Here is a 24,814-nt window from a genome sequence, read left to right as displayed (position 1 = left end):
TAATTCTTAGGTTTTGTGTGTTGTTTGTTTTTTGCTTTCTAGATGAAACGGGCTTTGAGGGTGAAGAATGTATCTTAAAGTTATACCTAGGAATGTAAATTTGATGTGTAACTGAATTTTTCATTCTTTGGATTAATAATAGAAAAACCAAAGAAAATACTGTTATAGAGACTTAGAATTTTAAGTCATGACATGGTTGTGTTTACTGTTAGAGGTTTTTAATATAGATAAAAGCAATTGATTATTCTATCCCTCCTCATCCTTCTCTAATGTAAAGTGATGGGTGTTGGGAACAATGTGTTCCGTCTTCTTTATCTGCAGATAACTCATAAATATTTTTACATTCATTATTAGGTTATCAAGAAAATTGGACATTATCTCAAGATGAATATAACAGTACCAGAAGATTACATCAAAGGATTTATTCGGGCCAATAATACCTTCCTCTATCAGCTAGTTTTTGATCCCATCAAAAGGAAACTCATCCCTTTGAATGCCTATGAAGATGACATTGATCCTGAAACACTAAGCTATGCTGGGCAGTATCCTTTCTGAACCAGAATGGTAGAACTTTGCACTTCTTCCATATTTTTGTGGTGATTTTTTAGTGAGACATTCAGTAAAAAGTTTGCAAATTGTTTTTTGCTTTCTTTTTTTATAGTGAAATCTTTATTTTGTTAAATTTAATTACAATGCTAGCGAAAATTTAGAGTAACATTTTGTTTATAAACCTGAGGCTCATCCATTATAACTTGCTAATTACTTAGATTGACTTGACAGAAACATGTACAGTCAGTCACTTAAGGTACATACTCCAAAGGTGGCACTTAAGAGAACCCCTCATGGCAAGCAAGCTCAGTTAACCAAGAAGAATGCTCTGAGCATATGAGTATGCCAGTTGAGGATGCTCTTCCCATAGCCACTGGCCACATACATCCAGGGTGATGTAGAGCTGTGAGTCACATAGGTAGTCGCCAAGACTTTCCTCTCCGTCTCCCTTGACAGGGAATAAGTGATGCCTTGGGACTTTGCTTCAGAAAATAGGCAACTCCTGTTGTGACTAGTAAACTATGACTGTGGTTTCAGTAAAGCTGAATGTGGAAAGTAAGTAGGGTCCATTGAAGTCATAAACCTGTGACAGTACAACACACTTTTCTGTCTTATTACAGTATCATTTGTTTGGTTGTTAATAAAAGCATTTTTCCTTAATCTTACCAACCTAGATATGTTGATGATTCTATAGCTCTTCAAATAGCACTTGGAAATAAAGATATAAATACTTTCGAACAGATTGATGACTACAATCCAGACACTGCTGTGGTAACATATTAAAGACTTCTTTCTAAAAGAGCACATTTTAATTATATCTCGGGAACTGTGACTAGAGGCAAATCTTCATTTAGTAAACAGCTTTTAAGCATTTCTATATCCAGGCATTATGCAGGGTGTAGATTGAAAACAACTCGATGTTAGAGAAAATATGTATATTGGTTAATTTCCTTAAATTAAAAATTGACCACAAAATGTATTATCAAACCTTTACACTTGAACATTTCATTTGAATATACCAAATGTTTGATGACCTTTTTTCATCTCACCCCATTCGGCCTCTGGCAAGACCAAACCTAGAAATACCTCCCTTGGGGAGTAAAAACTGATTTTTCGCTCATTCACAGTTTAGCAAATACTTACTGAGCACCCCTGCTATGTGTCTCTGAGCCCTTTCCTGTTTTCTTCTACTTTTCCCCAATTGTATGTATGTATCTCTTATGATACACTCTCCCACCATTCTCTCTTTTCTGTTCATATTTCCATTCAGACTCTGTTCTCGTTTATGTTCAGATTTATTCCTTAAGTAAGTTCTTATGACTCTAATTATCTCATTTATGCAGAGAACTCGCACATCTTTAACCCAATCTGTAGTCTGTATACCAATCACATAATTCTAAATATCTCCTGAATCTACATAAATGCTTTCCTATAATCTATCCACAGTCAAAAGCAAACTCTTTATTTCTTATCAGCTTTCCTTAATAACATTTTTTCTTTTTAGCACTTGTTACTCCATAAATTATGTCTCTTGTTTATTTTCTGATTCTTCCCGGTAGAATGTAATCTTCATAAAGGCAGGGTTTTGTGATATTCACTGCCATATTATATTTACCACTTTTTTTGTTGAATGAATGAATGTCAGTTACATGATCTCTTTCATTCAGACTAGAAGACTTGGGATTTAATTTTTTTTAAGTGAAGTATTGTTGACTTACAATATTATACAGTTGACCCTTGAACAGTGTGGCTTTGAACTGCACACATCCACTTACAAAGGGGTATTTTTCAATAGCAAATACTACAGTACTACACGGTCATTGGTTGGCTGAATCCGCAGATGCAGGAGAACTGCGGATATGGAGGGCTGACTATAAATTATACTCAGATTAACTGTATTGTTCAAGGGTCAACTGTATTAGTTTCAGGTGTACAACATAGTTATTTGATATTTTTGTAGATTATACTCCATACAAAGTTATTATAAAATATTGACTGTGCTGTACATTACATCCTTATAACTTATTTATTTTATATCTTGTAATTTGTACCTCTTAATCTCCTTCACCTATTTTGCTCCTCCCCCACCCCTGGGTTCTTTTTCATTGCTAAGTCCTTCTGCTTCTTTTTTGTCTTTCTGGTTAATAGTTTCTCCTTTCTCATAGTTATCCAGATCTTTACCCTTACTCACCATTCAGTTCTTTACTAAGCATTTGTTAAGTGCTATAACAAGCATAGTTAGGTTAGCTAGTGTTCTGGGATATAAAGAAAAACAGAGCATAATCCTTGCTTGTAAGCTACTCATTGTCTAAGGGAGAGACACATGGTTATATATATAGAAATATGGTAAGTGCTATAATAGATGTATTCGAGGCTCTCTGGAAACAAAGGGCATGCACTTAACTCCACCTAAGGAGAGAATACTTCTTTTTTGGCTACATCGGGTCTTAGTTGCAGCACCTGGGATCTTTGTTGTGGCATGCGGGATCTTTTGTTGCGGTGCGTGGGCTTCTCTCTGTTTGTGGTATGCGGGCTCAGTAGTTGCGGCATGAGGGCTTAGTTGCCCCGTGGCATGTGGGATCTTAGTTCCTTGACCAGGGATCAAACCTGTGTCCCCTGCGTTGGAAGGTGGATTCTTAATCACTGGATCACCAGGGAAGTCCCTAGGAGAGAATACTTTTTAATAATCATAACAAACATTTCTTGAGCATTTGCTGTGTTCTAAGTGCCATCCTAACCAACTTAGACATAGTAATTCATTTACTCCTTAACAAGCCTCTGGGGTCAGTACCATTATTTCCATTTTACAGATGAGGAAACAATTAGAGGGAGGTTAGGTGACTTGCCAGCTCACAAATTTAATTGATAGGGGAGCTCTGATTCCAAGCCAAGCCCTCTACTGTCTCCTTATAGAGGAACTAGTGTGTGTCCTGGCTTTACAAAGATGAGTGGGGATTTTCAAGATGGGTGAGTGGTTCCACGTTGAAGAAAACAGCATGTGTGAAAGAGGATAACATGTTAAAGGTACTCTAAGTAGTTCATTCTGGCTGTACCAAGAATGTCTTAGTGTTTACCAGGTAAGGGAAACAGAGCACCTTGAGAAAGAAAAAGAGGTGAGCCTAGAGAAGATGGCCACTGACAAACTGGTGACCAGTTGAGCATTGAAAAGGATCGTTACTGTTAGCTGAAATAAACTAAGCTTATTAAGAGAGCACAAATTCATGTTGATACTAAAAAAGAACTTTATGTTCATCAACTCAAATTATATAAACCTTACACTCAGGTTGCTAGTTCCTTTTTTCTGTTTTCTCTTGTTCTGTATCTGGAACTTCTGTTAATTAGATATTGGATTTTTCTGGTCTTCAAATTCTGGAACTTATCTTACTCATGTCTTTGTCTTTTGCTGTTTCTGGGAAAAACTTTTTTTTATTTTGTCTTTCAACTTTGAACTATCCAGTATGTAGCCACTGGCCACATGTGGCTATTTAAACTAACATTAAATTAAATTTTAGTTCTTCAGTTGCATTGGCCACTTTTAAAGTCCTTAGTGGCTACCATGTTTGATAGCATAGAACTTTTCTATCATTGCAGAAAATTCTGTTGAATTTTTACTTTTTACTATCATTTTCATATCTAAGAACCCTTTCTTTAATTGTGGTTTTTTAAAGATTTTGTTTTATTTCATGGTTGTAATCTCCTCTTTCCCCCCACCCCTTTCAGAATATTAATTATAATCTCTTGTACATTTTCTTCTGCTCTCTGCATTATCTCTGTTTGCTTTGGATTTTTTTTTTTTTCTATGTGTTTTGACTTTTCTCTTTCATGGTGGAGACTTTTTTCAAACACCTAGAGCTTCTTGTCAATTTGTTCCTGTTTGGGAGAGGCACTTAAGAAGCTTTGTGTGAATGAGTGGGGCTTATAGTCTTGGGTTTTACTCTTTGGTGAACTGGTTGGAAACAAGTTGCCTTTGTTTTGTGAATTCCCAAACATCAGCATGTTTTCTCTGTACAGTTCTTTTTTCCAAAAAGGGATCCTCCAATTTCTACTTAACTATGTAAATGTGGCTGTTTGCATTTTGAGAGGAAGATAGGGAAATGAGCTGGGGTGGACCAGGAAGGGGTAGGGCTGTTTCCCACTATTCATTATTTAGCCTTTCATTTGATCTCTGTCTTTAGACAAATGGATGTTTTCATCTTCTGAAGTACCTACTGTTTTTATGTTATTGTTTCTGGGTTTCAAAGTTCCAGTCACTCTGAAAGCAGATGGGTGTGAACTGACTGTATGAACAGATTGAACATGAGCGCCCAGGAGTCAAATAAACCTTTTTTTAGCCCTCCCCCTACTTGTGGCCTCCATGGTACCTGATCCCTTAAATTTCCGAGTCTTCAGCTTTCTGTATGCGGAATTTGTGGCGTTTTTTTTTTGTTTGTTTTTTTGGCTGCATTGCACCTTCGTTGCTGTGCATGGGCTTTCTCTAGTTGCAGCGAGCGGGGCTACTCTTGGTTGCGGTGTGCAGCCTTCTCGTTGTGGCTTCTCTTGTTGTGGAGCACGGGCTCTAGGCATGTAGGCTTCAGTAGTTGTGGTATGTGGGCTCAGTAGTTGTGGCTCGTGGGCTCTAGAGTGCAGGCACAGTAGTTGTGGTGCATGGGCTTAGTTGCTCTGCGGCATGTGGGATCTTCCCAGACCAGGGCTCGAACCCATCTTCCCTGCATTGGCAGGCGGATTCTTAACCACTGTGCCACCAGGGAAGTCCAGAATTGGTTTTTTACTGATATTCTTTTCTGCAGATGCTTGAAGACACTTTGATCTTTCTTGGGCTAAGTTCTTTATTTTTTTCTTTATTGAGGTATAGTTGATTTACAATATTATGTAAGTTTCAGGTGTACAACATAGTGATTCACAATTTTTAAAAGTTATACTTTATTTATAATTATAAAATATTGGCTATATTCCCTGTATTGTAAAATATATACTTGTAGCTTTCTTACACCTAGTAGTTTGTACCTCTTAATCCCCTACCCCTATCTTGCCCCTCCCTCCTTGGGCTAGGTTCTTTAAATTCTTCTCTCTATACTCTTGTCTTCACTGTTGTTTGGAAGTTACAGATATCTCCTAATTTTTCTGTAGATGGTATTTGTGTTTGTTTCTTCTTATTGCTTTGGGGATGATTTTTTTCTTATTGACTTATTGACATATTAGTTTCAGGTGTACAACATAGTGATTCAATATTCAATATTTTGTCAGTCCATAGTTGGACTGATAAAATTATCATGATCTGTCTATTTACCATCTGTCACCATACAGAGTTACTACAATATTATTATTATTATTATTATTATTATTATTATTATTATTATTATCGCCATGCTGTGCAGCATGAGGGATCTTGGTTCCCTGACCAGGGATCGAACCCGTGCCCCCTGCATTGGGAGCGTGGAGTCTTAACCACTGGACCACCAGGGAAGTCACATATTATTTACTATACTGGTCAGCCCTCCATATCCATGGGTTCTGCATCCAAGGATTCAATCAAATTGGGTCTGTGGTTGGTTGAATCTGCAGATGCCCGCGGATATGGAGGGCTGACCATACTATTCCATTTTATATAAGGGACTTGAGCATCATGGATTTTGGTATCTGAGGGGGTCCTGGAACCAATCCCCTGCAGCCACTGAGGGATGACTATATTCCCTGTACTGTACATTATAGTTCTGTGGCTTATTTACCTTATAATTGGAAGTTTGTAGGAAAAGGGAACTGAAAAGTCTTTATTTTGCTATCTTCTTTACACATTTGAATTACTGATATTATAATTTCATCAGAATGATTCTCAAGTTTTTCCTTTGAGAAACTCAAAAATAATTGGTTGTAATGAAAATGTTCAGATACAATAGGGAATGTTATGGCTCACTAAGATGGCCATCCTTCATAAGTCCAAATCCTTATCAGATTATTTTTTTCATAGAGAAATTTCTTTCAGAACCACTAATTGTACATCAAACTAATTCTTATTATTTATCTAAGATTTATTCTTGCCAGTCAAGTTTTCTACTTGCTTATTTCTCTTTTTTTTTTAAAATAAAACCATCAGTGGGATCTAATGCCATGAGCTGTACTGCTTAAACTGTCTTTATTATACCTATTCTCTCAATTATTCTTAGTTACCTTCCTTGTTAATTCTCAGAGTATATTATGAATAATGTCACCTCGTTTTTTATTTATTTATTTTTATTTTTAGTCCTTTCTTTAAGTGAAAGATTAGATTCCAGATTCAGGTGGGACTTTTGTCAGATGGAATTCACACCCTAGTACCAACATTTTTTGTACCAGTGTTAATTTTTCCCTGTGCCTCTCCTACTATTAGAATATCACTGACATCCTATTAGTAGATCATTTTCATCTAAAATATATTTAGAAAAAATAATAAAATAATATAGTTATTAATTGTGAATAACTTGTTTTAGCATTAAAAATGATTATTTACCAATCCTTACTGTCAATAAGTTCTTTCTTGGAGAAAGTTTTATGCATGACTCAATGTAGACAAAAGTAGCTTTCTGTTTAATACATAGGTATTGTCTACTAATACATACCTATTTAATACATAGGTATTGTCCACTAAAGAAACTGTTTTGTGAATTAGATTGTTTTGGTTTGAACTCATCCAAGTTCTAGAGATGGGATAGTTGATTAAATACATAATTTTATGGTTTTAATTTTCAGGTCCTTTGTAAAGGGTATGTCAGTGATTATTTAGAGGTTTATTGCTAGATGATTATTAAACTAATTAGTATTGTATATTGAACTAATACTCAAATTTTAAAAGTACGTTTTTTTCTGGTAACGTTTCTTCAAGTGTAGTTTTATTTCTTGCACTGTTCATCTTAGGAAGATTCATTTTTTTATTTCTTAGAAATGAGCTAATGAGTTTGCTTGACCCTCATTGGGAGAGAAACAGACCTAGGAATACAAGACACATTTAATGGAAAAGTATAGGACCAGCAAAGTAGAAAATGTTATTATTAGAGGACAGATATTTCATCAAAAGCTGTTCAAAGGGGTAATTTAATTATTTACTTATAATTTATGTTGATACAGAGGGAAATGATTTAACTGTTTTCTTCTTAAAGTAACCTTTTTCCTTTTACTATTTTAGCCTGCCAAATCAAGCAGTCATAGTTGGACTGACAAAACATGTCAAAAGTCATCTAATATTAATAGCATTTGGCATAGGAACTATTGCCCTAGACTTGAGCTGGACATTGTTTCAGATGCTACAAAGGTGAAGGAAAATCCAAGTACTGTGGGCATTGAACTAGTGATTAGTACTAAAGGGTTAAATCTTCCAAGGAAGTCATCCATTGCAAAAAGACCAAGAAGTGGTATGTATTTTGTTTTTGTGAAACACTAGTGAGAATTGGTCACATTTTAGAAGTTTTATAGTTTTAGTTCTTACATTTAGGCCTTTGATCCTTTTTGAATTAATTTTTTATATGGTGTGAGGTAAGGATCAAGGTTCACTTTTTTTTGTATATGGCAATCCAATTGTTCCAACACCATTTGTTAAAAAGATTATCCTTTTTCCATTGAATTGCCTTGGCACATTTGTTGACAATCATTTGACCACATATGTGCAGGTCTGTACCATTGGTCTCTTTTCCTGTCTTTATGCCAGACACACTGTCTTGATTTCTGTAGCTTTTATAGTCAAAATCTTGAAATCCAGTAGTATAAATCTGGTAGTGTAAGTCCCTAAGTTTGTTCTTCTTTTGAAAAGTTGTTTTGGCTATTCTGTGTTCTTCACATTTCCATACAAATTTTAGAATCAGCTTGTCAATTTATTAAAAAAAAAAAAAGCCTGGTGAGATTTTGATTGGGATTTAGTTGAATCCATAGATAAGTTTGGGGAGAATTGACATCTTAACAATATCAAGTTTTCTGATCCATTTATTTAAGTCTTCTTTAGTTTAAGTCTTCAGAGATGCTTTGTAGTTTTCAGTGTACAGGTCTTGCACATATGTTGTCAAATTTATCTGTATATTTCAGATTTTTGATGCTGTTGTAAATGGTATTTTTAATTTCAATTTCTGGTTCATTGCTAGTATATAGAAATCCACTTGATTTTTTGTATATTAATCTTGTGTTTTACAACCTTACTAAAATGACTTATTAGTTCTAGTATCTCTTTTTAGACTCTCTAGGATTCTCTATGTAGGCAGTCCTATTACCTGCAAGTAAAGATAGTCTTGCTTCTCCTTTTCCAGTCTGGATACCTTTTATTTCTTTTTCTTGCCTACTGGAACCTCCATTACAGTGTTGAACAAAAGTGCTGAGAATGGAATACTAAGTATTGGGAAAAGGTTTTTTCTTTCCACCATAGAACATGTTTAGAAGTGGAAAGAATAATTGTAATCCATTTCTTCTCTCTTCCTTCTTTCCCTCAGACATTACATGAATGAATATCTGACAACAAAAACAAAACAAAGCCCTTGCAAACTTTTAGTTCATGCCCTTATCTTTTAAATTTAGGTATAGATTATTCATGTTTGACCAAAGTGTCCTGATTCCTTATGAACCTAAATCTTTTCCATGATAATATCTCTGAACCTTTGTTTCCTCTTCTGAAATGGGAACAATATTGCCTATCTCACAAATTTTTGTATATGTGATATAAATATAAAAAAGCCCTGGTACATAGCAGGTACACTGTACATATTAGTTCCTTCCCTTCTTCTTCCATCAAGGTAGGCTTATTCATTTTATGTAGAGAGGTCATCAGTAAATTACCTGTGTCAGACTAAGTCTGCTTTGTTATAACTACCATTTATCAATGGATTTTATCCACAGGTACACACACAAACACAAAAACAAAACAAAAAACAGTAAATGTTTTCCCTCTTTAATGTGACAGCCCTTCATATATTTAGAGACAGCCATTGTGACCCTCCTAAATTTCTTTTGCAAGCTAAAAGTTCCTTATCCAGGTTATGCTTTGGATACAATACAAATTTTTTAATAATTTGTAACTACTACAGGGAGTGGTTGTTGAGATGTGGTCCACTTACCATAGATCATATTTAGAATTGTGGCACTATTTCAGTCCTTCATCCAGAAACTGCTTTTACTACTGCAAACTAAGATAACATGAGCTTTTAGTAGTATTCTTGTCATTTTGCTGGCATTTACTGAGTTTATAATCGAAATCCACCAGTTGCTGTTAAGCCAGGTAGTTATATTTTTAAACTTAAATATGGGTTACATTATCCTTACTGAGGTAATCTTAATTCATTATAACCCATTGTTCTGCCTATTTTTTTTTCTTTTTTGAAACTTTATATTGTCTTCTAACATGGGTATTATGTCACCTGGAAATTTGAGAAGTATGGCTCAAGTATGTCTTAAAGTTTCGCTTAAAATATGTATACTAAGTCTATGAATTTCTCCAAATAGCTAGTCTAACAACCTTATAAAAAGAAAATGAGATTAGTGTGGTGTGGCTTCTTGGTGAAGGCTTGCTGGGGATCTTACAATATTTATTTTTTCCTCTTCTGTAAGAGCTCCCAATTCCCTGCATAATAAACCGATTTTTACAAGTTTACTGACCTATAGGTTTTTTTTACTCTATACATTTTTGAATTTGAGGTATCACCTTATCTGTAGTATTTTGGCACCCTCAACTGTTTTACCAACTTCTTAGAGTCATGAGCATTTACTCCCATGTGAGTGGAAGCTATTCAGACTGAGAATTAGTTGGACTAATTTAAAGTACCTTACTGCTATCTCTATGTCCTTGCCCATTTCAGCTATAACATCTTACATTAGTCTTATGATTTATTCTTATTGGTATAAGAATTTTATTGGTATAAAATGCATTCGTTACACAGCAGTCTTCTAGAGCCCCATAGCTATGTAATGAAGATAAGAGCTAGAGCACAAATTACTTTTGACTACAAGACAATCAAATACACCTCAAAAACTGTAACTCAGTGATGGTGTGTATATATTCCTCCTTGAAGCATTTTTTTTTAAATGTTGAAACATTTTTTTTAACCAAACATTAGTTTAATCATACATTTAATTCCTTTTTTTAAAAAATTCAGAATTAGGCCCTTATTATATAATGAGTGTAGAGCCTTACAGAAATGATTGTACCCTGAAATTTTGGTTTAGGTAATTTCACATAAAATCATACAAATAATTGACATTAAATCATAGCCAAGTTTTGAAATCATAAAACACAGACAAGGGGATATTTTTAAGTCATTCTTTTATTCCCTTTTCTGATGCATAGTTTAAAAAAAAATAAGACTATCTTTAGGACAGTAGGACATGGACTGTGAAACTAAGACCAAATGTCTAACTATACATGAAATAAAGATTTACAGATAATTTTGTTTTTACTTAGAAGAGCTATCAGAAGATGATCTATTGGGTCAGTATTCTACTTCCTTTACGAAGAAGATCAAGAAAAATAGTTGTGAAGGTAATAAATTATTGAACTCTTCTGAACGGTTTATGCCTGACCTGGTAGATGGAACTACTATTAAAAAAAGCTTAAGCACACCACCTAGGACAAGAAACAAATTTGCAACATTTTTACAGAGAAAAAATGAAGAAAGTGGTGCAGTTGTGGTTCCAGGAACCAGAAGCAGGTATAGTTATATCTATAGAATGTTGTGTGTCTGTTGTATTATATACTCTGTTGGTATTTATTTTAATTGTCTTGAATAACATTGAATCTAATGGGATAGGTGTAAGACCTGGCTTAATCCAATTACAGTTTTTTATCATGTATTGCTTTAGTTCCACTGTTCCCTTGAACTTCTGTTACTTTTGTAATCTCTCCATGGAGAACCAAAATAAGAATTGTAGACCTTACTACATTTTGCATTAGAAAAACTCTGTTCCTGAGAAAACCATAATTCAAAAAGAGACATGTACCAAAATGTTCATAGCAGCCCTATTTACAATAGCCCGGAGATGGAAACAACCTAAGTGTCCATCATCGGATGAATGGGTAAAGAAGATGTGGCACATATATACAATGGAATATTACTCAGCCATAAAAAGAAATGAAATTGAGCTATTTGTAATGAGGTGGATGGACCTAGAGTCTGTCATACAGAGTGAAGTAAGTCAAAAAGAGAAAGACAAATACTGTATGCTGACACATATATATGGAATTTAAGGGAAAAAAATGTCATGAAGAACATAGGGGTAAGACAGGAATAAAGACACAGACCTACTAGAGAATGGACTTGAGGATATGGGGAGGGGGAAGGGTAAGCTGTGACAAAGTGAAAGAGCGGCATGGACATATATACACTACCAAACGTAAGGTAGATAGCTAGTAGGAAGCAGCCGCATAGCACAGGGAGATCAGCTCGGTACTTTGTGACCGCCTGGAGAGGTGGGATAGGGAGGGTGGGAGGGAGACGCAAAAGGGAGGGGATATGGGAACATATGTATATGTAAAACTGATTAAATTTGTTATAAAGCAAAAAATAAAAAAAAGAATACATGTTTACACTGCAAAAAAAAAAAAAAAAGAAAAGAAAAACTCTGTTCCTTTGGGGGTTCCTCCCCCCGACTTTGTTTCTATTTTTTTAGTTTCTTTAAGAGATAAATATAATTTTGCAAAGTATTTTTAGAAATCTATTTAAGTACAGATGACTATGGATTTCTCATATTAATTGATAATCTAATACCATACTAGATGCTGGGTTACAAAAATGAGAAACATAGTTTTTGCTCTTGACATTGTTTTTGCTCTTGAGAAACATGCAGTTGTTCGTAGTTGGAGAAATAGGTCAGTAACAAAATCTTTCCATACAGTGTGGTAAGTACAATGACAAAATCATGCATGAGGTGTTGTTTCTTTTTGGGTTTTTTTGAGATACGCTGGCCTCTCACTGTTGTGGCCTCTCCCATTGCGGAGCACAGGCTCCGGACGCGTAGGCTCAGCAGCCATGGCTCACGGGCCTAGCCGCTCCGCGGCATGTGGGATCCTCCCAGACCGGGGCACAAACCCGTGTCCCCTCCATCGGCAGGCGGACTCAACCACTGCGTCACCAGGGAAGCCCCTACATGAGGTGTTTTGAGGGCATCTAATGCTGAGGCAATGGTTGGAAAGGGTGAGAGGGAAAGGATGAGTGTTAGGTGCTGTTACCTAGGTTTAAATGATGAGTGGGTGAAGCAAAGAAGGGAGCCAGGTACTTTCCCAGCAGACTCATGCAGCTTGGACAGAGGCATGGAGGTGAGCAACAGCACGGAGCATGGGGTTGACTCTTTGCTGTTGATCACTGCTATTATTACTTCTGCCACAATGTAAGTTGGGAAAAGGATGAAAAGGGAGCAGAAATGTAGATGATGAGGGAGCAGAAATAAGCAAGCCAGTTCATGAAAGGCTTGTAAGCCAATCTAAGGAACTTGAGTCTTTAGGGGTGATGGGAAACATTTAGAAGGTTTTAATCAGGGGAGGAGTATGATTTGATTCCTGGTTTAGATAGACCACTCTGAACACACTGTGAAGAATGGATTCTAGAGGGCCAAAGCTGAGCAGAAAGATTAGGGCCAAAGTTGCCATAGTCCCCGCTAGTGAAGATGAGAATTTGAAGAGTCAGTAGAACTTAGGGGTTAGGTATTTGGACCCTGGGGTTAGACCACCTGGATTTGAATCCTGTCCTGTTTACTCATGAGATGTTCGACTTGAGCAAGTTAATTTCTGGGTGCTTCCGTTTCTTCAAGGCTAATAAGTATAACAATCTTAGGATCGCTGATAGAATTAAATTATTACCATAAGTAAAGTGCATAAAATATTGCCCAACAGATGATAAACATACAATAAATAGTTCTTATTTTATTGATTTCGGATAGTGGTACCACAACTAGAAACAGGAAATTTAAGTGTTAGAAGTTATTTAGGCATGATTTAGTAACTTTAAGAAAGAGAAAATTTATCAGCCCCTGTATTTCTCTAGAACACTTAGAATGAATATTTTTTATTTTTCAAGTTTAATAAACTAGATTGCAGCCAGATTTGTCTAACCATGATGATAGGAGAAGGACATGAAGGAATAAACCACCGATAATCCCTAAGCCTCCATTAGGGGATGTTTCAAACCCTTCTCCCATCAAGTCCTTCCAAGGAAACATTCACAGTACAATGAAATGATCATTTTGATTCTTCCTTTGTTAGTCACCCTCATTAAAGGTGCTTGTTAACAGTAGAATAATGAAAAAGTAGGCCGCAAAAGATGGAAAATAGTGTTCTAGATGACTTATGCTGATTTATACATTCTAGAAAGTTGACTTCTGTCATTCAGAGAAATTTTTGGAACTCGTGTTTTATTTTTCCATTTGGGTGAAAATAGGATTTCATTTTCTGCCTCTTAGTGCCTCTTTTTCTTTCCATTTAGGTGAAAATAGAATTTCCTTTTTCTGCCTCTTTGGAGACAGCTAATGAGAATAATATTTGTGTGTCTCTACAGGTCTTGGCTATTAAGTCATTGTGGAAGCTTAATGAAATCTCTGTTTGAAGCTGTAAATAGCTGCTTTATATAGCTTAGTTAGTTGTTTGGCTAAGAAATTGTTCAGAGGAAACATTAAGAAATGCTTGGAGAAATATTTTTTTCTGCATCAACTTCCTGTGAAATAATAATTGGGAGTAAATCTTTGATGTATAATTTTCTGATCTAGATTATAGAGCAATATCTAATAATAATTAGATATTGTTAAATTAGTTTTCTTAGCTGATTTTCAAAGTTCTTTTTATGTTATTCCTCACAACAGTATTATGAGATATTCAGGTCGGTGTTATTTTCTCTATTTTGGGCTAAGAAATTGAGGCTCTCAGAGGTTAAGAAACTTTCCCGGGGTTGTATAGTTAGTATTAGTGATAGGAAAGATTCCTAGTCATAGTTGGCATGGTACCGTGAAAGGAGCACACAATCTTATAGGCCTGGACTTGAATTCTCACTCTATCGTTTAATTAGTTGAGTGATCTTTCATATGCCATTTAACTTCCCTGAGCCTATTTTTTTAACTATAAAATATGGATGATCATATGCATAAGACTGTTTTAAGACTAGCAGAAGTTATATATATCAGACACCTGGCAGAGTGCCCAGTCACTAATATATATGCCAGTGGTCATTCCCACCCCATTCTTTTTAATATAACATAACAGGAGGTATTAAATATGCAAAAGATTGTCTCCCATCTGTTTGCTTTTTAGAAATCTGTTTTAAGTCTTATCTTTATTATATAGATACTTATCCTAGAATAATGCCTATTTATTTTCTCAGTTCTAGAAATATAATTATCAGTTAAGTCACACCATAGGCTGTTTGGAAAGAAACAGCCGTGAACTAGGAGGGGTTCTGGGTTTTAATTCTGTTCTTTAGTTGATTAATGTTATAACCTTGGGCTCTGTTACTGTAACTTCTCTTACCTACGAAATAATATATAGAAAAATGTTTGGCTATCATAGGGGTTATTGTTTGCTTAAAAGTGAATTATGTGATCAGATAAAGGAGCTGATGTTTCTTGATCAGTGAAAAACCAAGTAAGACTTTTCCTTTTACGTGCTGCTTCCTTCCTGCCCTGTACCCACACACATCAGCTAAGGGTTTGATGTAAATATAAGAGAGGATATTTACTGTCCAGCATTTAGTAAATATTCTGTTTAATCATCTTGGATTTGAACTAATGCTTATTAATGAGGTAAATTCTCTTTAAGTTTCATATTTAGCTGATCATACACTCTAGGATTTTCTTTTTAAACCTAAAAAACACTCCTTGAATACATCCTTCCCAGTAATGATACTGATCTTTGTTTCATTTATATTGGAGTTTTTAAAAGTGATTTTTTTTAAAGCTGCTACCCTGAATAAGTAATACCTCTTTAGTAATACAGAATTGAATAATTGATTTGAAAGTCTTAACCTCAATATTTAAATTAGTGTAGAAGTTTACAGGGTATATGAAAAGCTTGGTAGATTAGTATACTACTACAAGTTCCCAGATGGCTTGCTACTACTAGGAGGTAAGCTAAGATTAGGGGTAAATGGCTAATTTATTTTGCTTTTACAAAATTAGAGACCATAGTTATAAAGTGTCCTTTCTGTTGCATATTTCTATATCTGTTCAAATATTTGAGTATCAGCCATGTGTAAAATCTATTTTGCCTTTATTTATGAAATTAATATATTTATGAGATTTTTTTAAAAGAACGATTTTTCCATTATGAATCTTGTCACCTTTGTGAGAAAACTCTAAAATACTTCTGCATTCTTTCTGTTGTTTTTTCTGTTAGGTTTTTTTCCAATTCTCTGTGTTCTGCTGACTGTATATCAAAGAAAGCAAGCAGCCAGTCTCTAGATGAAACTGCTGTCACAGATAAAGAAGCCAATGTAAATGAATCAGATTGTCTAGATGGTAAGAAGTTGTTAGATATCAGTGTAGCACATAATTCAAGTGAGCGTATTCCAGATGATGTGGCTGTGATTGCTGAAGAGTCTCAGTCTTTTAAGACCAGCAGATTCACGAGGACCATCTCACCACCCACCTTGGGTACACTAAGAAGTTGTTTCAGTTGGTCTGGAAGTCTTGGAGAGTTTTCAAGAACACCAAGCCCCTCTCCAAGCACAGCATTGCAGCAGTTCCTTAGAAAGAGTGATTCTTCCATCTCTCTGCCTGAGAATAATGAGCCGTCTGATGTATCTCAGTTAAAGAGTGATGAGTCAAGTGATGAATCTCATCCTTTACATGAACTGGATTGGTCTTCACAGTCTCAGGAAAGCATGGACTTGTCACCACACAATTTAAATGCATCAAAACTTTCTCAGCCTTCTAGTAAGGATTTAGATTCAGAGGTAAGTCACATTATGAAACGTTTGTTTTCAAATTCATATGTAAGAGAAAATAGGGTGTTTATAAGACAATTGAGGAAATTTTGCCTACATTATGGAAATAATTGATTGTTTTAATTTTTCATTCTAGATCTTACTGTGTAGAAAGTTCATGTTTTATTCATCTGAAGGGCTTCTCTGTATTTTAGACTCTTATACATTTAATCTAACTATATTTCTTGAATCACTGTGTTCAATTGATAGGTGTCTCAAGTTGTGGAACACTTAAGGCCTAAGCAGGATGATAAGCTTCATGAAAAGTTGTTATAAATTTAATATTTAAATCCTTAATATACTTTTGAATTCAGACAACATTTGAAACCTTATAATGAAATGGCCCTGTTAATGGGATGGTGTTCGTCTTAAGTTTTAGTACTTCAGAAATACATTTTTTATTTACTCTTATTATTCTTTTTGCAGTTCCCCTTTATGACAAAACAAAATAGTAATACAAGTGATTTTATGTTATTCTGTTTAAATTAATAAAAGCATCCTAGCCATTTTTTTTAATTTGTAAAATATCTAAATCCTTACTTAAGTAAAATCAAAGCTCCAGATAAGTACTGCTCATAAGACCCAGTGACATCATATTTTAAAATGACATGATGGCATAATAACATTCTTTAATTTGAGTTATCTTAAATTTACCAATTTAACATACTTCATTTTATGTTCACAACTACAGTTACCAAGTTGTAAGAACAATTACAGCCTTGGTAATATTTGACAGAACTTTGAGGTCTGATAATCCTGAATATTAAACATCTAATAAATCAGTATATCTTGTGTTTATGAAAAGGAAAGTATTTTATTCCAGTTCCTAAAGGAAACTTGAGTTGTATTGGACTCAAATTAAAGACAAAAGCCTAGTTACAATATGGAAGCAAATTGTTTTCATTTGGAGAAAGCGGAAATCAATTAATATATGCAAATCCAATATCCATTCCATGTAGTGTTTTTTAAGTAAGAGTATGCCAAACCAAACCCTGAGGCTTTTGCTTTTCTTTTCCCATTCACTCACTTTGCCTTCAGTTTATCCATACTGTTCTAGAAGACTGTTTGTTTTAATATGAGCCTCCATTTTAATGTCATCTTTTTCATTTTCCACATCTTACTGCATTTTTCTTGTGGCACCATTTGGGTACCATCACAGTTGCTATTTCTTGAACATCTTTCTTTAAAAATCACTGTCTCTTTGTGAGGATACTTTCAAGTCTGCTGAGCTCCTTTGGGGTGTTCTTGTTCCTTTTCCAGCAGACATCTTCCTGCTTTACTAACTTTGTAAAGCTTTTAGCATGTTTTACTGAGAAACCTTACCAGCTCACAGCCTATGGGCTCATGATGGTGACAGAACTCTCCACACTTCTGTCTTCTGGGCTAACCATTTTTGTGATTATCAATTATAGAAACATAAATTCTCTCCCCTCAAAAACAAACAAACAAAGAATCATTCATTAAGTCATCTCTTGCCACCAGATGTGGTAAATTCCTCTTTGGATAAATGAATTAATTGTCAAATAATTGGGACAAGAGCAGGTAACATAAAAACTGTGTAATCTTTATTCAGAAAGTGTTTTAGAGAGCCATAGTGCCACTGGGGCTTCATTTTGAATATCAAGTTTTACTGTATGGTTCTGAAGAAAATGCATTGGAGACTTCCACTGGTGGTTCACTGTGAAAAGCAACAACCATGTGTTCTTTGTATATTGAGTTCATTAACGGTATTGGAGATTAGTTAATCTTAGGATCTTACTCTTGATCTTTATTTAAAGAAATGATATAGCCCAGAGTCATCACTACTATGAGCAAGAAATGTTAAGAGTTTCTGTAAGTTACAATCCAAATTAATGGAGTATTTTTCACTTTTGGATTGTTTTTTTTTTTTTTTTTGCGGTATGCGGGCCTCTCACTGTTGTGGTCTCTCCCGTTGCGGAGCACAGGCTCTGGACACGCAGGCTCAGCGGCCATGGCTCACGGGCCCAGCCGCTCTGCGGCATGTGGGATCTTCCCGGACCGGGGCACAAACCCGTGTCCCCTGCATCGGCAGGCGGACTCTCAACCACTGCGCCACCAGGGAAGCCCTGGATTGTTTTAAATATATAATACTATGTAGAATCCCAAGATAAATATTAAAAAAAAAAAAACTCTTGAAAAATGCAGAAATGTAAAGCCTTCTGAATTTGCATTCATTGTCCTTTTTTATTTGATTTTTGTGGGAATCCAGATTATTCTGTCTATAGAAAAATCTTACATGATGGGATTGGGGTGTAGAGGGTAGGTCCTAAAAATCTTTGCTGAAGGTAACTGTGCATTTGATACAGTGCTACTCTACTTCTTGAAAGTACATGCCTTTTTTCTCTTTAATGTTGAACATGTTACACAATTAAAAAGAAATGTAGAACTATACTGGTTCAACGTTTTGTACCTAGTAATTTATGAAAACTATTGGCCAAGTTTACAAATGATGTTACAGCAGGAGACTTTTTTTTAACCAGAGAACAAATCCACACTTTTATTTATTTACTTTCCAAAAAGTTTAAATCCTTGAAGGGGTACAGCATCACGTGTATTCTGTGTCCAATGGCTTTAGCAGGAAGATTGCTTCAAAATTTGGCATGAACCCCATGCCATTGTTTCCATGAGCACGAGTTATTTTTCCCTAGATTACTCTGGTTTTGTTGAGTTTGCCACCATGAGTTACAGTGTTGTTCTTTGCTTTGTACACATAAGCATACCTCTTGCATAGATAGAAGTCAGTTTCATCTCAAGCATAAACACCTTCAATTTTAAAAAGACCTGTGTGCTCCCTCTGGTTCTGGAGACTCTGCTTATAGGTTTTTTTTTTTTTCTTTCTTTCTTTCTTTTTTATTTTGGGGCAATGTGGGATGCATGAAAATTTCAAGTATAGTCTTCCATTGCCTGGAGCAGTTGTAGATTCTGGATTATATCACAATATACCAGACACTGGGTTGGCTTTAACATTATGTGACACAGCTTGTGCCTTGCTCACAGTTTGGAAGGGGATACACAGAACATCCAGTACAAAGATGACCTTGAACATGGATTTTGTTGTAGGATCCAGGTCCCCAACATTGCAAACTTGGGAGGAGGAATTGAGATCTATCATGTCAATATGGTTTAATCATGGCAGGAAAGACTCAGTGAAAATTACTCCTATATGTTTGGACCTGAAGTGATTAAGAAATGAATCACTGCAGCCATCTGTCCATTAAAAAGGAGGGCAGTAAATGCTTGGCATGTCGTTTTTTGTTTTTTTTGTTTTTTCTCCCAGGACAGTGATCTCCATGTTGGGTTTTTTTTGTTTTGTTGAGGTATAGTTGTTTTACATGTTGTATTATGTTTCTACTGTACAGCAAAGTGGAGTTCCCTGTGCTATACAGCAGGCTCTTATTAGTTATCTATTTTATACATATTAGTGTATATATGTCAATCCCAGTCTCCCAATTCATCCCACCACCACCCCCCACCCTTACAGTTTTTTTTTTTTTTTTTTGCTTATAGCTTTTTTTTTTTTTTTTTCGGTATGCAGGCCTCTTACCACTGTGGCCTCTCCCATTGCGGAGCACAGGCTCTGGATGCGCAGGCCCAGTGGCCATGGCTCACGGGCCCAGCCGCTCCGCGGCATGTGGGATCTTCCCGGACCGGGGCACGAACCCATGTCCCCTGCATCAGCAGGCGGACTCTCAACCACTGCGCCACCAGGGAAGCCCTGCTTATAGCTTTTTAATTTATATTGTATACAGTTTACTTCAGCTAGTTTTCTTTAGTGAAACTAGCAAACACCATTCTTCCACATTAGATTAATTTTCTTTTATTCTATTTCATGCTTTTTATACTTTTTTTTTCTGATAAATTACATTTTATTTACACTGATTTTCTCAATTTACTTGTTTTATGTTTTGTTGAATATTGGTCAGTTGTCATAAAAATTTGATAGTAAAAATCTAAGTTTGCTTTATTTTTTCATCTTGGGGATCTAGGAATCTGATTGCAATTTTAAGTCACTTGATAATCAAGGTAATCAGAAATCCAAGCTACACTTATTTCATTTTTCAAAAAAAGACACGCTTCTAAGGAACAAGGTAAAACACTTAAATTATTTTTAAATTTCAGAAGCAGCGCATGCTTATTACCAGGCAATAAGAAATATAAGCAAAATTAAAAATCAAAATGCCTATATTCTTATTTACACAAAATGTCTACCTTCAAACCATCTAGAACCGTATTTGTGCATGATTTGTAGGTGTTTAAATTGTGAAACCTGCTCTTTTTCTCTTACAGTATAACGAACTTTTTCTATCTACTTACATAACATTACTTATAATGAATAAAATATGCCATCATATGGGTTTAGCTAATCTTCTTATGTTTGTCCTTTACCCTAAAAATTTTTGCTGTAGCAAAGAGTACTGCAACGAAGATTTTGTTGGTAAATATTTGAGTACTGTACACATTTTTGCTTATTTCTTAGGGGTGAATTCTATGGACTGGTGTTACTGGTCCAAAGGCATGTATGGTTTAAAGCTTTGATGTATATTGCAAAAAGCCATTCTAGAAATTAGGTACCTGATAAGCCAAGCTTTTTTTTTTTATCAAAATATGTAAATATATGTGTGACTGCATAGTGAAAGCTCGTAAGTTAAAGCCTATTTTATATATTAAGTGTTCTTGCCTGTCAATATCAAAATACTAATTCCTGACTTAAAATGGGCAAGGGACATGAACAGAAATCACAAAAGAAAAAGCACAAATAGCTGATTAACATATAAAAGCACATTCAACCTCATTATTAATCAATGCAAATCAAAGTAATAAAATATAATTTCTTACCTCTCACTTTTCCAAAAAAGTTTTTAATTTACTCATTTTATAAGAGTATAGTGAGTTGAATAGTCACATGTTTAGGAGAGTAAGAATTGCTGTGCCATTTCTGGAAAGCAATCTGAAAGAGTTCAAATAATTTAACCCAGTAAGTGCATTATAAAACTTGAGCCTAAGGAGATAATGAGAGTTTAAACACAAGAGCACTAATTCTTGCATTGGTTACAATAATGAAAAATTGGGGGAAAAAATCTAAATATCTAGAAATAAGAGAGTGAAATACATTAAATATGTTGTTAGTTTTAGCTCTTGGCTGGTAGATATATAGGTGAATTGTTTTTCTTTGTTTTCTCATGTTCTTCTATAGTGAACCTATATTATTTTTCTTATATTTATACAAGAAAACTATATTCATATAGTTAACATATTATTTTCTTATGCGTATTTTTAAAAGCATAAAAACTTTACAAAAAATTTAAATAAATGGCCTGGCATATCTATTTGAAAGAAAGTCCCCATCTCATACTATATAAAACTGAAAGATAATAAGGATATGAATGTAAAATATGTAAATATAAGATTCTTTTAAAAATCTTTAAGTGAGAAAGGCTTTTTCAAACAGATACTGTCTTGGAAAGATGTCCATATTATTTTTGAATGAAAAGGGAAACCATGCTATTAAACATTATTGAACACAATAGCATGGTGTTTTTGTTTGCTTAAATGCTGGAAAATACACACACGTGTGTATGTTTGTACAATCATAGTAAAAAGTCTGGAAAGATACCAAAATTATTGACGATAGGATTAGAGATGTAGAAAGTACTTTCTCAAAAGGAGTTATATTAAAAATGATGTTTTAATGTCCTCAAAAGGAGGACATTAAAACATCATCTTTTTATTATTTTTATTCTTTCTGTCAGATTTGCATTGTCAGTGTTTTAACTGTCACTTCTGTTTTGGTGACAACTCCCCAGATGAACCTTCCTTCTTGCTCCCTAGTATCCAAATTCAGTATCTAAAATCAAGCTCATATTTTTTTAACCTCTAACCAGTACTTCTCAGAGCATTTTTATCAGTTATATAAAATTATAATATTTGTTCTATGTCACTTAGTTTCAAAATCTTACGGTTGTCCTCTTTCCTCATAACCTCCAGTTGGATCCTTCTTTTTCAGGGTTTAAAGAAAAACAACCAAATAACAATACCTATCTAAATCCTGTTTCTTTCTTTGTCTTATTTCTTGCTCTCCCTTTTCCCATCACCAACATTCTAATTCAAGATTTCACCTTTCATGTGTGAGTCCTTCGGTTCTTTATACACCCTCTGCTAGATTCATTAATTTTAAAGGCTTGTTTTATATTACTACACTCCTACTATCCAAAAAAATAGCAACAAAATTTTAATGGCTCCATATTTCACACAGCATAAAAATCAAGTCAGACAAAGACAAATATCATATAATATCACTTATTTGTGGAATCTAAAAAAAAATGATGCAAATGAACTTATTTACAAATCAGAAATAGACTCGCAGACATAGAAAACAAACTTATGGTTACCAAAGGGGATAGCGGGGGCAGGGGTGGGGAGATAAACTAGGAGTTGGGGATTAACATACCTACTACTATATATAAAATAAACAACAAGGACCTACTGTATAGCACAGGGAATTATACTCAGTATCTTGTAATAACCTATAATAGAAAAGAATCTGAAAAAGAATATATATATGATATATTTGTATATTTGTATATATAACTGAGTCACTTTGCTATACACTTGAAACTAACACAATGTTGTAAATTATACCTCAATTTAAAAAAATCAATGGATTCAACTTAAATGTCAGTAGAGATCTGTTTAAGTAAATTATGGCACATTTATACAATGGAAAAAACAAGCAACCTATTCAAAACAAAATTCAGTTCTACATGTGAAATGGAAAAATCTCCAAGATACATTTTTAAGTAAAATCAAGATATATTAGGCAAGAAAAACAAAGTACATGACATTTTGTAGTATGCTGCCAGTTGTGTGGGGGATGTATGTGTGTGTGTGTGTGTGAATGAATTCAGTGGTTGTACAGGAAACTGGTAGCAGTGACTGCCTAAAGGCAGTGAGGGAGTAAGGGAGACTCACTTTTCTGTCTGTTCTTTTATACTCTTGATGTAGTGCCAGGTACATGTATTACCTGGTGAAAATATTATGATAAATTTTGTAGACGTTTATAAGCACACTTTTGCATATCGATTATAGGTTATTTTTTGTTCCAGTGTATAAATAATAATTTGAAATTAAATAATAATAATTGCTTTAACAGAATAGTATTAAAACAGACATTTAATCTTCAGGTTCCTGGGCTGTATAAATCTAGTTCTGTGGACAATCTTTCTACAACCAAGATCAAACCTTTAGTACCTGCCAGAGTCAGTGGGCTGAGCAAGAAGCCATCAAGCATCCATAAGAGAAATCATCATAATGCTGAGAATACGCCGGGATTACAGATAAAAATCAATGAACTCTGGAAAAATTTTGTATTTAAAAAGTGAGTTATCTCATAACTTATTCTAAAATGATAAATAATTTTTTTCTGTAATTTCAATCCCTGTCTCCTCTTTCTATTTTCATATGAATCAACTTCTTTTTCTCTTACCCTAAGAGAATTATTTTCCTCTAGTCCCTTTAACTGACTCTTTGTAAGAATATTTAACTTCAGTTTCTGTACCTTCTTTTAGTGAAAAGGTGGCAAACTAAAAACGTCAGTTCTCAGTCTGGCTTTGGGGTCTCTCTGTTGTTAAGCAAATTACTTTTCCAGGCCTTAAGTGTCTTATTTTTCTTCTAAATGTTGTTGTAGACATGGGAGTGGGAAGGTAATGCTCTATGGTACTTCTGGATTTAAAGCGGTTTGTTTCCCTAAATTATCACATCTAAAATGGGAAGAATCAGTGAGTTTATATGATGAATTAACTAGATTTCTAATGTATGTAGTAAACACTGTTTGAAGAGAATTGACCCTCTATATATCTACATTTTTTGAACCAAATTGCATCTGTTAGACAACAAAATTAGCCACAAAGTAACATAGATTTATAATTACTTTATTTTCTTGTTCTTATTAAAGCAAATGTGCTAAGAATAAACACAAAGAGAAAGGGAGGGAGGGAAGGGGGTAGGTGACTTACATGGGATAAGATTAAACCTTACCTAATAGAAATATTATCACAATCAGATGAGATAGTATGAGTGGAAACACTTTGTAATAAGTGCTGGACAATTATGTTTTTACTTTACATTGTGTTAAGTCTAGATTAAACCATATAGCAGCAGTTCTCAAACATTTTTTTTTAATATTTATTTATTTATTTTGGCTGTGCCAGGTCTTAGTTGTGGCACTTGGCATCTTTTTTAGTTGCAGCATGCAGGCTTCTTAGTTGCAACATGTGGGCTTCTTAGTTGCAGCATACGAACTCTTAGTTGAGGCATGCATGCAGGATCTAGTTCCCTGAACA

General features: G+C 34.7%; 1 protein-coding gene across 3 annotated transcripts in view; it reads left to right on the top strand.

The window, feature by feature from the left end:
* The window catches only part of EXO1 (exonuclease 1), a 41,184-nt gene that overhangs the window by 13,740 nt on the left and 2,630 nt on the right, over positions 1 to 24,814 (top strand). The window contains exons 8-14 of one of the 3 annotated variants that reach the window (XM_060088390.1): positions 355 to 542; positions 1,224 to 1,320; positions 7,706 to 7,931; positions 10,955 to 11,201; positions 15,866 to 16,424; positions 20,462 to 20,563; positions 23,657 to 23,850. In XM_060088390.1, coding sequence (XP_059944373.1) covers positions 355 to 542; positions 1,224 to 1,320; positions 7,706 to 7,931; positions 10,955 to 11,201; positions 15,866 to 16,424; positions 20,462 to 20,563; positions 23,657 to 23,850 — 1,613 coding nt within the window. The remainder of the gene's footprint in view (positions 1 to 354; positions 543 to 1,223; positions 1,321 to 7,705; positions 7,932 to 10,954; positions 11,202 to 15,865; positions 16,425 to 20,461; positions 20,564 to 23,656; positions 23,851 to 24,814) is intronic. The other 2 variants (XM_060088389.1, XM_060088388.1) reach the window with 2 other exon arrangements.

Source organism: Mesoplodon densirostris, chromosome 2 (assembly GCF_025265405.1).
Source record: "Mesoplodon densirostris isolate mMesDen1 chromosome 2, mMesDen1 primary haplotype, whole genome shotgun sequence".
NCBI classification, from domain to species: domain Eukaryota; kingdom Metazoa; phylum Chordata; class Mammalia; order Artiodactyla; family Ziphiidae; genus Mesoplodon; species Mesoplodon densirostris.
This window is presented reverse-complemented; position numbering and strand designations above follow the sequence as displayed.